The sequence below is a fragment of the Mus caroli genome, chromosome 4 (assembly GCF_900094665.2).
Source record: "Mus caroli chromosome 4, CAROLI_EIJ_v1.1, whole genome shotgun sequence".
In the NCBI taxonomy this organism is placed as follows: Eukaryota; Metazoa; Chordata; class Mammalia; order Rodentia; family Muridae; genus Mus; species Mus caroli.
The window spans coordinates 57,720,097-57,734,559 of record NC_034573.1 but is presented as its reverse complement, the minus strand read 5'-3'; the positions used below and the strand labels follow the sequence as shown (position 1 = coordinate 57,734,559).

At 44.9% G+C, this 14,463-nt stretch overlaps 1 protein-coding gene across 5 annotated transcripts in view; it reads left to right on the top strand.

Moving 5' to 3' along the window:
* The window catches only part of Tex48 (testis expressed 48), a 17,780-nt gene extending 5,338 nt beyond the window's left edge, over positions 1-12,442 (top strand). For 2 of the 5 annotated variants that reach the window (XR_003836463.1, XR_003836465.1), the window contains exons 2-6: positions 4,617-4,713; positions 5,174-5,287; positions 8,120-8,230; positions 9,450-9,708; positions 12,382-12,442. Coding sequence is in view for 2 of the 5 variants with exons in the window: in XM_021160604.2 (XP_021016263.1) it covers positions 4,710-4,713; positions 5,174-5,287; positions 8,120-8,230; positions 9,450-9,553 (333 nt within the window). In the remaining 3 variants the exon portion in view is untranslated. Of the gene's footprint in view, positions 1-1,079; positions 1,214-4,616; positions 4,714-5,173; positions 5,288-8,119; positions 8,231-9,449; positions 9,774-12,381 lie in introns of those variants that run through there. The other 3 variants (XR_003836464.1, XM_021160604.2, XM_021160603.1) reach the window with 3 other exon arrangements.
* Positions 12,443-14,463: the final 2,021 nt, after the last annotated feature.

Here is a 14,463-nt window from a genome sequence, read left to right as displayed (position 1 = left end):
CTCTCTCTCTCTCTCTCTCTCTCTCTCTCTCTCTCTCTCTCTCTCTCTGCTTGCCCAATCACTTTCTCGGCCTCGACTGACTTTTTTATATCCTATCCTGCTCCCAGAAATCTAAGAGGAACCCACACTGAAGGCTGTCAGGTCAAGCAGCTCTGACAGCTAAGAATTCTTAAAAGGCTATTTGGTTAACAACTGGGGATACTTTAAAGGGCTAGGTGGACAAAATAAAACAATTAGCAGAAATCAGGCAGGTTAATGGCAAAGATGTTTACTAAATGATGGAGCTCCTAAACACAAGATCTAAGTGTGTTATATATTATTTCTATTGCTGTGAATCCTGAAAAATAAATCCATGGAAGAGAGCTTAGTGAACTTTACCAGGGCTCGGATTTTACCAAAAACAAAAACAAAAAAACCAACTCACCAGGCAGCTAATCCAAAAAGATTATTGGAAATGGGGTTAAGCTCATCACTCAAGCCTCCTAGTCCATAGTTCCTACATCATAGAGACATGTGTCTAATCTGCTGGGTACCTCTTACCATGAGAACTCACTTATGTGCAAAAAAATTATTGAAGATCAGATGGGAGAAGGAAGAGAAGGTCCGTGTTTGTTCGAATATTTTCTAAGTACCAGGATGGGTACTAAGGACACAGGAAATAAAGATGTGAGAGGTAAGACCTGTCACCATTGGCCTCCTGTGAGTGAGACATCTGTCCATCTTTATTTTGTTCATCATTAAATATCCAGCACCAAACAGAACCAGTCACATAGTAGGTTCTCAAAAATATATACTGAATAGGAAAATACTCACCAGCTACTGTCCATGTAGTTGTGACTAAACAGCCAGCTACAATACAGTGCTTTCAACACGAAGTTTTGTAGCAATGAGCTTGAGTTAAGCAATCGCTATACAGTAACAAACCATGGTCTAAGCTACATGGCAGGAGGAGTGAGGAAGGGCTAGGAACGTGCATCCTAATTTTCAGAGGCAGCTTCCGGTAACTCCCAGGCTGAGTGTTAAAATCTGAGGAATGAAGGCACAAGGTAATGCCATCTCTGATTTCAGGGAACAGTGTATTACAGGATCCTTCGGCAGACGGATAAACAGGAGAACTGCTCATCCAGCCTTGGCTACAGTGTGACGAACAAAAGCCAGAGATGCTTAATCGAGGATATTAACAGTAGAATCACAGAAGGAACTGGATCCATGGGTATGAGGAGCTCCTCTGAAGGCCTTAGCACAGGATTGATAGTGAATGAGAGGACCATCATGCAAAATGGGGAGCATGGACATAGAGTGCATTTGATCTGCAGTAGCTGGGGTAGGGGTGGGGGTGGATAGCTCCCACCAGTAAACAGCACAACTAAGAGACTCACAAGGCAATCAAGATTCAGCCTGGCACATCACAAGGTTAGCCCATCAGTTACGATGTTTCTGAAACTATATATATATATATATATATATATATATAACCAAATTTACTACTTCCTCGAGAATTTACAACCCCAAGACAAAGAGGTTCACTCATTCAACAATCATTTACTGACTGTCCACACCGCCCTGTGTGCTAACATTAAGAAACAAGCATTGGGCCAAGTCCATAATTCCTGTGCTGTGACCCACTGAAGGAAGGCAGATTGTAAACACAGTAAATGAATACAAGTCAGAACATGGCAGAAAAGTGGGAGCAGGGGTCAGCAGTAAAAGATACAAGTCTTCATTGTATGACTAAAGGAAGTGTCCCTGGAAAAGGGAACATAAAGAGAAAAACTTGAGAGGAAAAACAGTGTATTTCTAAAAATACCCTTCTAGTCAGAGGTTAAAGTAAGCATAAATTCCTGAGTTGGGAGCTTGGTGAGTTTTTAATCGACAAAGTAACCAGTATGCCTTGGATGGAATTGGTTAAGAAATCACCGGAATTGAAGACAGGGGACTTTTTGAAATGGTTGAGTATGGGGTGGGGGTGGGGGGATGTGACAGTTTGATTAAGAGCTGGGTAAGAAACTTGGGTTTTCTTCTGGAAACTATAAGAACCTGCCAAAGACTTGTTTAGGGAGGAGAAATTGGGGGTGAGGGAGACCTTTGACATAAAGTTCTCACAGCAGTCATTATTCTTGTGTTTCCTGCTCATCCCTTTCTTTAGGTTTGTATTTCCAAGACAATCATGTTCCTGAAAACTTTTAGAATTTTTTAGGCATAGTCTTCTGAGCACAGATTCTTACCTTGTTTCCTTGTGAGTGCCTTTACCTCACCATAAGCATTGGAAAATGTTTCCAGGAGTGTTCTGGGACTTGTATTTCAGTAGTTCAAGATGTCACTCCATTGTCTTCCACTTCACACTGTTTCTGATGCAAAATCAGCTGTCATTCTTGATTTTCCCTTTATAAGCAAATGTATCTTTGGTTTTACTATTATTATTATTATCATCATTACTATTACTGATTCTTACCTTTGAAAGGTTTTTTCTTTAATTTTTCAGTATTTGACTTATTCGAGGTAACTTAATAATGTCTGTTTGGTGTACTATGGGTACTTAGGTCAGTGTTCTTCATCAAACTTGGGTGAGGGGGTATCTGTCATTCATGCTTCAAAGACTTCCACTGCCCCACCTCTCTCCCTCTGGCCCTGAACAAGGTAACTATGCAGCAGCTCTCTGCTCACTGCTGTTCTTCTCAGTCTTTAACAGTTTTCCACTCTCTATTTCCATGTGTGGATCTTCTATTGTCCTTTATATCCCTTCATATACACTATAGCTTCTACTGTTACGTTTGGTATTACTCATTCTCTCTAGATCTTTCAGATGTTTTTGGTGTGTGTAGGGGTATGTGTGTACTCAGCACACACACACACACACACACACACACACACACAAGCACACACTATGTGCCATGTCATGCTTGTGGAATTCAAAGGACACCTTGTGGGAGTTGGTTCTCTCCTTCCACGTGGACCTTGGGGGTTGAATTCATAAGGTCAGTCTGAGAAGCAAGTTCTTTTACCTGCTGTGTCATCTCTTGGGCCCCAACTGCTGCTTTTTATATCTAGAATGCCTATTATTTCAAGATTGTCATTTCTTTCTTCAATACTGTATTTCTTCATCTATGTCCTTTTCTTTCTACCACTGAAGATATTGAGCAGAACTATTACATAATACATATCAACATGGGAATCCTAGCTTTCCCATTAATTAATCATTAATGGTAAGGAAAACAGGGAGACCAGTTAGGAAGGAGACTATTAAAATGATTCATGCAAGAGCTGTTGGTAGCTGAGACCAATACAGCAGTCAAGAAAGGAACAAGTGACAGTGACAGGCATCTCACATGATGAGCTGGGTGGGATGACAGACACCTACCTAATCAATGCTATGGCAATAATTCCCTAAAAGAAAGTTTTGTCACAGCACAAGAATGGGACATATCTAGAGGTCTAAAAAGTTGACATATAAAAGAAGTTTGGGACTAAAACAAGATTCTATATTCTCGTACCATTGGCATGAGAAAGATCTTTGGAGGGATCACCCAGATTAACTTCCTCTTCCCATTGAGGGGCTTACTCAAATCCATATGACAAATGTCCACACCAGGAACTAAACCTGTGGTTCTACATTAAATGCAGAGGTGCTAAGCTGCATTTCTTCCTTGCCTCTGGGGTGCCAGGCTCATAGGATGCCAACATGGCGCTCAGAGAAGACAGTCTAAGATAGGGGCCCCACGGGTGAGAAACAGAGGAGGCTGGAACAGAGGCTGTGGTTCTCTAACTCCTGGACAAACAGATGCCATTGGGAACCTCGGAGAGTTAGAGGGTTCCCATCCTCCTGTGCACCCAGATGCTACTGGAGACCGCAAGAAGTTGGAAACGGGCACGCATCAGCCTATGATGAGCCCAGGGCAGGTGGCAGGGAAATCCACCTTAGCTCAGAGTGAGTGCCAGAAATACAGACAGGCCTTCTACAGGAGTAGAAGGCAAGGCTCTGTATGATGAAGGCCTCCCCACCCAGCAGTCCTTGATGAAGGAGACAGTCCTTGCTTGTCCAAACTGGATGTCATGGTGGATGAGGATGCATGCAACAGGGTGATTAAGAGATTAAATATGTTTTGCAGGAAGGGACGCCTAGAAAGGGGTGTTCATTGACTAAACACTTGGAGCCCCTAGATACCTCATTAGCATGGAGACCTCTAGGCTCTAGTCTATTTGGTAGGTTGTCATGGTCCTTCTAGTGGGGTGTCGAGTTCTAAACTTTGCTATTACCTTACCAGTTCTTCTGTCTGATGGCACAGTTCACTGCCCCACAAAACCTGCATGACATGTACTTCCTTCCATGTTGCCATGGGACCCGGGAATTAGAGTAAGTTAGAGACAATGAGCTGGGGGAGGGGGGGAGAGACCTACCACCAGAGTCACCTTGCAAATATTTAACACTTTGCTTCTGTAAAGTAGGCACCACCAAGAATATGTACCTAAAAATGGAGTAGACCACAGAGCAACCTAAAGCCTGATTACCAGTGATCTACTTCCGCAGGAGCTAAGATCCTGCTGCAGTGGGTCCTAGCTGGAGTGTAGACACAGATGAAGGACTAGCACTTTTCAGCTATGGTCTTGTGTTCATCTAGGAAACAGACCTGCCTGGTGAACTGGGCTCAATTTCAACCCTGGTGATTCCACTGCAGACAAAGCTGGCAGAGTAAAGCCTTCATTTCTTCTCTATGGGTAAGGAAATTTTGTATAGAGCAAGAAAAGTGTCTTTTAAAGGGGGCTTCTGCGTGAAGAGATGGCTCAGTCAGAAAAGTACTTGCTAGGCAAGCATAAAGACTTGAGTCTGAACCTGAGCATCCACATAATGGCAAGGGATGCCTATAAGCTCAACACGGGGGATGCAAAGACACAAAGGGACCTGGGAGTTGCTAGCGAGCCATTCTTTCCAAATTGGCAAATTCCAAGACCGCTGAGGGACCTTATCTCAAGAAAACAAGGTGCAGAGTGGTTGGCAAAGATATCTGATGTTGCTTCCACGTATACACATGAACACACACACACACACACAAAGAACAGCTTAGACAGAAAGAGCCAACCTGGACTTCCTGACCACAGAGAATCATAGACAATTTCTAACCGATATGTGAAATTCAGATCCAAGGATCTCTAGTCCCCATTGTTTTACCTCCTACAGCGGCCCACCAAACCCTTGCCTCAAAAATCTTCAGTTTATGCTGCTGGGACTGTGAGGAACCTGTTGTTGAGACCACCAAGGTTCCAAGCCAAGAGAACCAGACACCAACCTACAGTAGGTATCAGACCAGAGCACCCTGCCTGGCCCCTCTACACCTCAGTTTATCTTCTTCCTCCTGAGAAGACCCCAGATTTCCTTATTTTGTGTTTACTTTTTTTGAGATTATAATTACAACATTCTCACCTTCTATTCTGTCCCTCCAAACCCTCCACACAGCCCTCCTTGCTCTCTTTTATATCCATGGCTCTTTTTTATTGTTACATATAAGTATATAACATATATTCCTAAATACATAAGTAAAAAACTGCTCAGTCTGTATAATACTACTTCTATGTATGTTTTCAGGGCTGATCATTTGGTATTGCATAACCAATTGTTATGTGCTCTTCCTTCAGGAAGACTATTTCTCCAGCTCTTAGCATTCCCTCAGTTGCCTATAGTTCTTGGTGCGGGGTTGAAGCTGTGGAGTTTCCCCCATCCACTTGGACACGGCTACTGGAATCTTCCTTGTTCATGTTTGGGAGTCCTGTGACAGAGGCTTTAACATGTAGATTCTGTCATTCTCGGGAGACACAACCCCACAGCCAACTCCTTGAACCCTCTAGCTCTTAGAATCTTTTCACCCCCTCTTCCGTGACATTCCCTAGCCTTAGGTCCATGAGTGGTTTTATAACCATTTCGTTCATCTTTTGAGTGAAAGAAATTGCAAGCTAAAAGGTGGAGGATAGCCAACAGAAAAGGGAGCTCTGGCTTGCTAGCTAAAGTGTGGACTGAGGTCTCGAAGCACTGGCATCACCTGAGAGCCTCTTGGAACGCATAGTTAGGGCTGGGGATGTAGATCTGTTGATTAGTTGCTTAGCATGCCTGAAACCCTAGGTCCAATGCTAGCACCACATGAAAAGCAAACAGTGAGGTGGTACCTAATCTGTAATCCCAGTACTTGAGAGGTGGACTAGGGAGATGGGAGCTTCAAGGCCATCCTCCAGTACTTAGTGAGCGGCAGGTCAGCTCAGGATATATGAGACCCTGTCTTGAAATAAAATAAAGTGCATCTTCAGACCCTGTTGCTGTCCTATTGAGTCAGAAGCTGTGTTTTGGCATGGTCTCTGGGTAAATCTGGATACACTTTGTAATTTGAGGAACAAGGCTCAAGACTGGAAGACATGTAAGAGAAAAGTTAAGCTCTCTGCCTGTGGATCTGGCATACCCCTTTGAGAGTCTCAGTTCTGTCACAGGGGTTGAGCAAGTCACCTAATCTGTCTTTGCCTCAGCTATCCTCAACTAGCCAATCCTGTAAAATGGGAATATACACTTTATAGTACACTTGAGGAATCATGGTGGAGGTGTTGTGAAGGAATAGGAGTGGATGGGCTTGGGCAGACTAGAATAACGTCTTCTAATAAGAAGTCTTGGCATTCTGATGGCTTACAAAACGAATGAGTAGTTCTTCCTCATCAAAGTCCAGGACATACCGCCATCCCTTCTCATCTTCATCTTCTGAAATAAGAGACCCCCATGGTTCTGTATCAGGGAAGGAGAGGAAAACAGAGAAGATATCTCCATGTCCAGTTTGTATCACAGCCTTCTTTGGTGGCCTAGGACAGAAAAGACAGGGATCAAACCCAGAGATGTCAGAGAGGAAAAAGTAGGAAAAGCTAAGACTGGCGGGGACACGGTAAGACAAAGTGCCGGTGGAAATCTGTCACAGCCCTACTGTCAGATGAAATGGGACAAGAGGCAGGAAAAAAATCCTCATAGTAGGAACATACAGAATCCCACAAGAGCTTTTAAAGGCTTCCGGAAATAGCTTCAGGCTAAAAATGAAGAACAAAACCTTAAAAAATGCAAGCTTGCTTCGCTAAGACAATAACGAAGGTGCTCAGTCTCTGGTGCGGCAGCACTTATGCAGCACCGTGCAACTCTGGTGAATCCTCCACCATGCCATGTGCGGTGGCTGCACTTAGGGCAAGCATCTCTCTGCCTGCACTGCAGCTCTAAGGTAGGCACTACCATCCAAAACAAGGGTACTGCATTGCAATCATGAGCAGAGGCGATTTACTCATTACACAGCCAGTGGCAAAGCTGTCACACCTGCTCCAGAGAGCTTAGCCTGTCTCTCATGGACTCTGTTACTTCTCTGGAAGTACACAAAGGCTTAAACATAATCCATACCAACCGTTATAGTAGTAAAACTTGAAGGAAAAAAATCTAAATACACAATTGTGGATTGGTTAAGTAAGTCTTGAATTATCCATAAAGCCAAATACTGTACAACTACTAATTTTTAATGTCCTAGCATGGGAAAGATGTATATAACGTCTATGAAGGTAATGAACCACATACATAGGACAGGCAATCTGATAAGCTATGTTAAAATATGCTTAAGGGAAAACTGTATCTCGGAGGAGAGGAATTGGGAACATTTTTCCTTTTTGAAATAGATGCACATTGCATTTAAAAATAAAAAATAAGAAAAAAGTTGATTCTTTTAAAACAATACATATTTTTAGGGCTGGAAAGATGGCTCAGTGGTTGTGAGCACTGGCTGCTCTTCTAGGAGACCCAGCTTCAACTCCCATTACACACGTGGCAACTTACAACTCTTTGTAATTCCAGTTCCAAGAATCTGACACCTTCACACAGACATACAGGCAGGCTAAACACCATTGCCATTCATTCATGAAATAAATGAATAAATAAATCACTTTTAAAAATATGTATCTTTAAGTTCAGCATCTGTTCAAAGGAGAAACAGATTCAGATTTTCCCCCATCCCATAATATCCACCACTCACCTATGTGCTGCTTCAGTTGGCTCAACACTCTCACTTCTATGACTGGCTGGCTCAGCCTTCCCACGTGACTCCCATGGGATTCTCGTTGTCAGATTTGCTGAAGACTGAGAAGAATGAGTTAGGCGAACAAAACCTCAAGAGAGCTACTACACAGCCCGTCATTGGCCAAGAAAAGCACTCCTCTGCCAGCAGTGATTATGAAGGTGAGTCCTCAAGAGAGGCCCTGACAATGACCTCTGGGGAAGGGAACTCTGTCCTGATGGCCAGGCCCTATGAGGATGTGAGAGAGCTATGCTCAGACTCCAGGGGATGCTGCAGAGGCTACAGAGTCTGAGGCTAGCCACTCTTTTCCAGGTTAGGCATTGCATTAGAAGGAGCAGGTCTGGGAGGAAAGAACATTCTACACCCATGCACTCACACGCTTATGGACACCGTGGTGTGGTCTTGACTGTGTATTTTGTGTGACTCTGCTTCATCTCTGCTTTGGAGGCTACAAATTGAGTTCCAGACTGGCAGGTCTACATTGGTTCCAGAGTGACAGGTCCACACTGGTCTTGTTCTCTTTTGTTTCCCCAAAGCCAAATGGGTACACATCAAATGAGCAATAAATAAGAATGCTCAGCTCAAGCCAGGCGTGGTGGCGCACGCCTTTAATCCCAGCACTCGGAGGCAGAGGCAGGTGAATTTCTGAGTTCGAGGCCAGCCTGGTCTACAAAGTGAGTTCCAGGACAGCCAGGGCTATACAGAGAAACCCTGTCTCGAAAAACAAAAACAAAACAAAAAAAAAAAAGAATGCTCAGCTCAGTTGGGGTGACATTGTCTTTGGGTCACAGAAGAACAAATGTCCAACCTAGAACAGTGGCAGAACCATAAAGAATAAAGGAAGCCATGTTGTGGGAAATTCATCCTGTGCCCCGAAGGCCTCACACAGCCTCTATCCCCAAGGGGCCATTGATAGACAAGGCTCACCCACATCTCCTCACTGTAGAACCCACCTGTCAGTCAAGCCCCTGTTACAAACATGAGCCCACTGCAGGGTAAGTTTTCCTACAAGAGCATACCTGTTCTATTTAAACTGAGGGTGAGGAGCTGGGGTCTTCTCTGGCTCATCCATGACCCAGTGAACTAGGTTCCACACTGGGAAAGGGACTTTGCAGCAGCCTACCAGGGAACACCATCTGTGTCTAAGCCAGGATGGGCCCAAGTTTTCTGTTTCCTATGTCCTGTGCTTTGCAAGACATTCTGTTGACAGTGACTCCACCATGCAGAATGACACCAGGTCTGCTAACTAAGCTGTGGAGTGCCTGGGCTCCCATGGAACGCCTGGGATCTAGAAACCCATCTGAGATAGATACAATCACAGTAGTTCATCCGACTCTAGCTCAAAGGCCTTCACCCAACAGCCTGCTTTCCTTCTTTCAGAGCTGACCGCATACAATATACAAACAGGATACCCTAAAAGGAATCTAAACCGCTACTACCAGGAACACTGGGCCCTCCGACCGTGTCTCATCGGGAGACCCTGAGGGTTCTAGTGGCAGTTCCACACAGGCTCTGAGCTGCTCAGCTACTGGAGGGTCTCCATGAGGATGAAGAAGGCAGTGGACAGGAGTCATGAAGACCGATTCAGAAACTCCACCACAAGGAGGGAAGAGGTCTGAGCCATCCCTGTGCCACTGGTGTGAGTCACCCCAGATCCTGACAGCCAGGGAGGGGGGCTGCCTGCAATTAAAGTCCTTGTTTGCATCAGAGAATGTGACTCTCCTCTCTGGCCCTCCTCAGATCTTACAGTTATCAGTTCTTATAGTGTCACTTCCAAATAACCTACGAAAACTTTGACCTTCTGAGTAGCTTTTGAAATAATTTCAAACTTATAGGAAAGTTGTCTCAATGGGGAAAAAATAGAGGAAAGGAAAGGAAAAGAAAAATTATTCTCACGTTATCATATTTATATTTTTTCCCTGAATGGTCTGAGAGCAAGCATCCTGACCCTTTGCCTAAATCCCTCATAGAGCACTTCTTATAGGCAAGGACATCCTTTAATCCAGCAAGTACCCAAAACCAAAGCATCTCCTACTAAAACAGCCCGATTCAAATTCCATCCATTGTTCCAAAATGCCTCCGAGCCTTTTCTCCCAAGGCTATGGGTTCCATGAAGTCCTTTTGAGTGTCACACATTTCAAGGGTTCAGGCACAACAGTCTCTCAGTTCAAAATGATCTGATATTTCCACTGAATCAGAGTCAAGTTTCCCATTTGGAGCCCTCCCCCGTAGTTGGCACCTGGGCACACAGGAGCCCACAAGACTGAAAATTCACATTGCTTGCTGAGAGGATTTAGTGTGGAGCTCAGTGACAGGCCACTTGTCCAGTGTATAGAGGCCTTGGAATTGATTAAAACTAAAGTCACTTGTTTGATTCAGTTCCTGCTACCAAGTTCTTCCACTTAATTGGTCTGTAATTTTTTTACAAAAGATTTATTAGTTTGGTTTTGTTACTTTTGTTCTCTGTAAAATTTCTGGGTTTAATCTTAAACAGTTTTTATTACTGTTGTAGTATTTGTCTTTTAATTTTTATTATATTCAGTTGTTTGTTTAATGGGAGGGGCCAAGCTAGGATCTACAAATGGAGATCAGAATACAACTTGGAGTCAGTCCTCTCCTTCCAGGATGGATCAGGGATTGAACTCAGGTGGTCAGGATGGGTAGCAAGTGCTCTTACCTCCTGAGCCACCTAACCTGTCATGTTCTTCTTGTTCCTTGCATTGGAGATTTTTTTGTTCATTTCCTCATAGAAGCATTTAAAGTGTGTGATGGGCTAAACAGCCCATCATCCAAGGACACCTTTCCTCTGTTTCCTGGAAAATGGGAGAATGTTCACAATATAGGCGAGGATTATAGCATAGAAAGGCTACTAATGTGCAACCTTCTGGTAGAGATGATCCATGTTATCTGGTGGACCTGGTCCAGTCAATGGGGACAGTCTTCTAGCACCTCTGAGCATGCTCCTGACCCAGCAGAGGCCAGGACGGAATGAGAAGTGTCTATTAATAGCAGGCGATACAGATATTCTCTGCCAGGCTGACAAAGAACTAGAACAAGAGATCAGACAGTGCTTAACCTGATAAAATGTTCAGCCTCTGGCTCTGTGTGCCCCAGTGTCCTAATGTGTAATGTGAGTTCAGCATTAGTGTCTACTGGAGCACAAGGCAATACTAAGCCTAAATTCCCCTTCCTGCTGTACATGCTTGAGTGCACTGTTTTGACTGGCTTTATCAGGATGACATGTCTTTGGGTCATGGAAGGACAGATGTCCAATCTACCACAGTGGCACAGAACATGAGATGAAAGGCAGCCATGTTGAGAAGTGTCCACGTGGCCTCACACAGGAAACTGAGCAGGTGGCCAACGGCAGGGAATTATTTACACCTGTATTTACACAGTAGGTCTAGCTCTCTCAGAATACATACACAGTAGATCTAGCTCTCTTAGAAGAATACACCCTAGCTAGCCTACTAATCCAAGGACAGGAGATACCCCTTCCAACGACCTAATACATTGTGGATAGTGGGACAAACCACTGCAGAGAGGTCAGCAGACAGCCCCCTTCCTCCCTGCCTTATGGTCCAGTTCAGAACCCCTGTCACCAACATTCCCCAGTTCCCAACTCTGTGACATCACAGTCTCCAGTCCACTCAGCCAGCAGGTGACAGAAGCTTAAAGGTAAGAGATGGGGTGATCTCTCTACACGAAAGGAATGGAAATGTCCCCACACTCCTGTACACCAATTTACTTGCCACCAACACAGACATTACCTCCACCACTATTTCCCCTTTCTGGCTCCTGGCTTCCCAACCGTGCTACATGACTCAAAAGGGTTCCCCCCAACTCTAGAAGCCTATTGCCTTGACCTCAACAGTGACCTTGTTTCATCTGGTCAGTGTAGTGTGGGGCCTCTAAAGACATCAAGATCACAGTCTATTGCAGACAAGACAATAGCTCTCCTCTTTGGCTTCTACATCAAACTAAGAGGGACATAGGTGGTTCAAAAAAACAGGTCATATGTCTCCTCTGTCACCATTTTTGGTGACATATGTACTTATTGTGTATAAGATGCCATGCTAAGTACTTCAGAAGTGCATGCCACACAATCTACACATCATTGGATGGGTTTTATCATTGCTCAGAGAGGTAAGCTGAGCTTCAAGGAGGGAAAAAACTGCTCTAGATCACACAGATATGTGTTATATAAATTAAGATCCTATGTCCACTTAAGAAAAAAGTATGGGTGATTAACCAGGCTGTCACTCTGAGAGTCTTCAGGTGGAGCCTTGCTATGTAAGCTCCCCACCATCAGTTTCCAGAGTGCCAGATGCTCCCCAGTAACGGAAAAGAGAGTGAAGCCACTGATGTCCCTGCTGTCCCTCTTGGCTGTGACACCTGGACAAGTCACATTTCTAAGCCTCGGATCCCTCTGAAAATGGTGGAATACCATTCTGCATCACATACAGAAGAGACAAAAGAAAAATGAGCCTCAGATGTCAAAGGACCTGCCCTAGATGATCAATAAACATCAGCATACCTGGCACTGAGACTGATTCTCTTCCCATCAACTTGAATGGCAAAGACCATTGGTAAAGGTAAAAACCACTGGTAAAAGGGAGACTAGAAAGGCCTGAGTGTCACTCAACAGTCAGAGAAGGCCCAGGCATTCATTCAACATGGAGTAGACACCCCCTTTTGCCCTGAGTTATGGTGTGACCAGGGACCCAAAGGTGATGGTGATTTATCCCTGTCTCTGGGAGCAAAAATGTCACTCCTGTTTACTTCGGGATCCTCAGGACTTCACAGGGGACTTGGCACCAGTCAATCCTCCATAAATACTTGTCTTCAAGTATCCACAGATTCTTCAACTGTTTTTACATAGGACCAGAGCAGGACAAATCCAAGTTCATTCATCCATTCCACCAATGCCCAGGAAATGTTGGACACCACAGGAAACCCACTCAGAAGACCACAGGAAACAAAGAACTGCCTTCCCAGAGGGTCTGAACTCATACAAATTACTACATTCTGGGCAGGGTTAGAATACAATAAAGCTGTGGGCAGTGGAACAGGAGTCCCGAGAGTGGGAGAAATAAGGTGAGCGGGCCAGATGGGGTTAGAGAAAGCAGCATGCAAGCAAAGGCTTGAAGCAGGAGGGAGGGAGGGAGGGAGGGAGGGAGGGAGGGAGGGAGGGAGGGAGGGAGGGAGGGAGGGAGGGAAGGAGGGAGGGAGGGAAGGAGAGAGGGAGGGAAGCACTATCCTGTCGACCTCTGCTGACAGAAGATGAAGCAGGGCAAGAAGAAGTGTTCTTGGCTGCTGGAACCGGAAGGGAGGGGAAAGAGGAGGAGACATCCCTGGTCAGACAGGTAAGGGCAAGATGAAGGCGCTTGCTTCTCCAGAAGAGGCCCAGGCAAGGCCAGGCTCTTACCCTGCCTGGTACAGGAGACTTTTCTATCTTGCTTTTCCTTTGGCATGATAAACAACCACAAGCAAAAGCAATCTGGGGAGAAAAGAATTTATTTTAGTTTACAGATTCATAGTTCATCCTGGAGGGACGCCAAGGTATGAACTCTTTGGAGACAACTGAAGCCAGATATATGGAGAGCTGCTGCTCTGGGTTGCTTCCCCCACTTTAGTTGGGCTTGCTTTCTTTCACAACCCAGGATCACCTGTCCAGGAGTGGCACCACACATACTGAGCTGGACCCTCCTACACCAACTAGCCATCAAGAAAAGACAAAAGGAACGCCCACAGTCCAGTCTGATGGGAGCAGTTCCTTCATCAGTGTTCTGTGTTCCCAAGTATGTCGCATTGACAGCCGCCACTGAAGTTACCAGCAGGTTGGGTGGTCAGAAGTGGCAGGCTCTGACTCATTCAAGGAAGACCAACTGGAAGGAGCAAGAGTAGCCCATGCAATAAACCAGAGGGTGAGGTAAGAGGGGTAGGGAGATGAAAGGTAGGTGAGAAGCCAGAGCCCAACACTGATGCCAGAGAGTAGACCTCATGTGCTGTGATTGACATTCAACAACTATGTTGGAAGTTTCTGACATGGGTCCTGTGAGATCATGGGCCTGCCCCTTTAAGATTCTGGTAACTCAGAGGCCAGATCCCACAGCTTGAATCAAGTCTTACTATTCTCAATCTCTACCCTCACCTCAATCACTGTGGACACAGAGAATCAAGAAGTCCCACTGTGCTTAATATCCTCTAATTTCTAGTCTTGCCTGGTACCTGGCACTTCAATGTGTTTTGTCACAACTAGGTTGACCACACTCTCACACAGTGAGGATCTTACTGATACCCCCAAAAGGCTATAAAGTCATTTATTTTCAGGGGACTTTTCCCTGAATTTTCTCTGGGCCTCCCTGTATCATGTTGTCCATGGTCTTCCTCT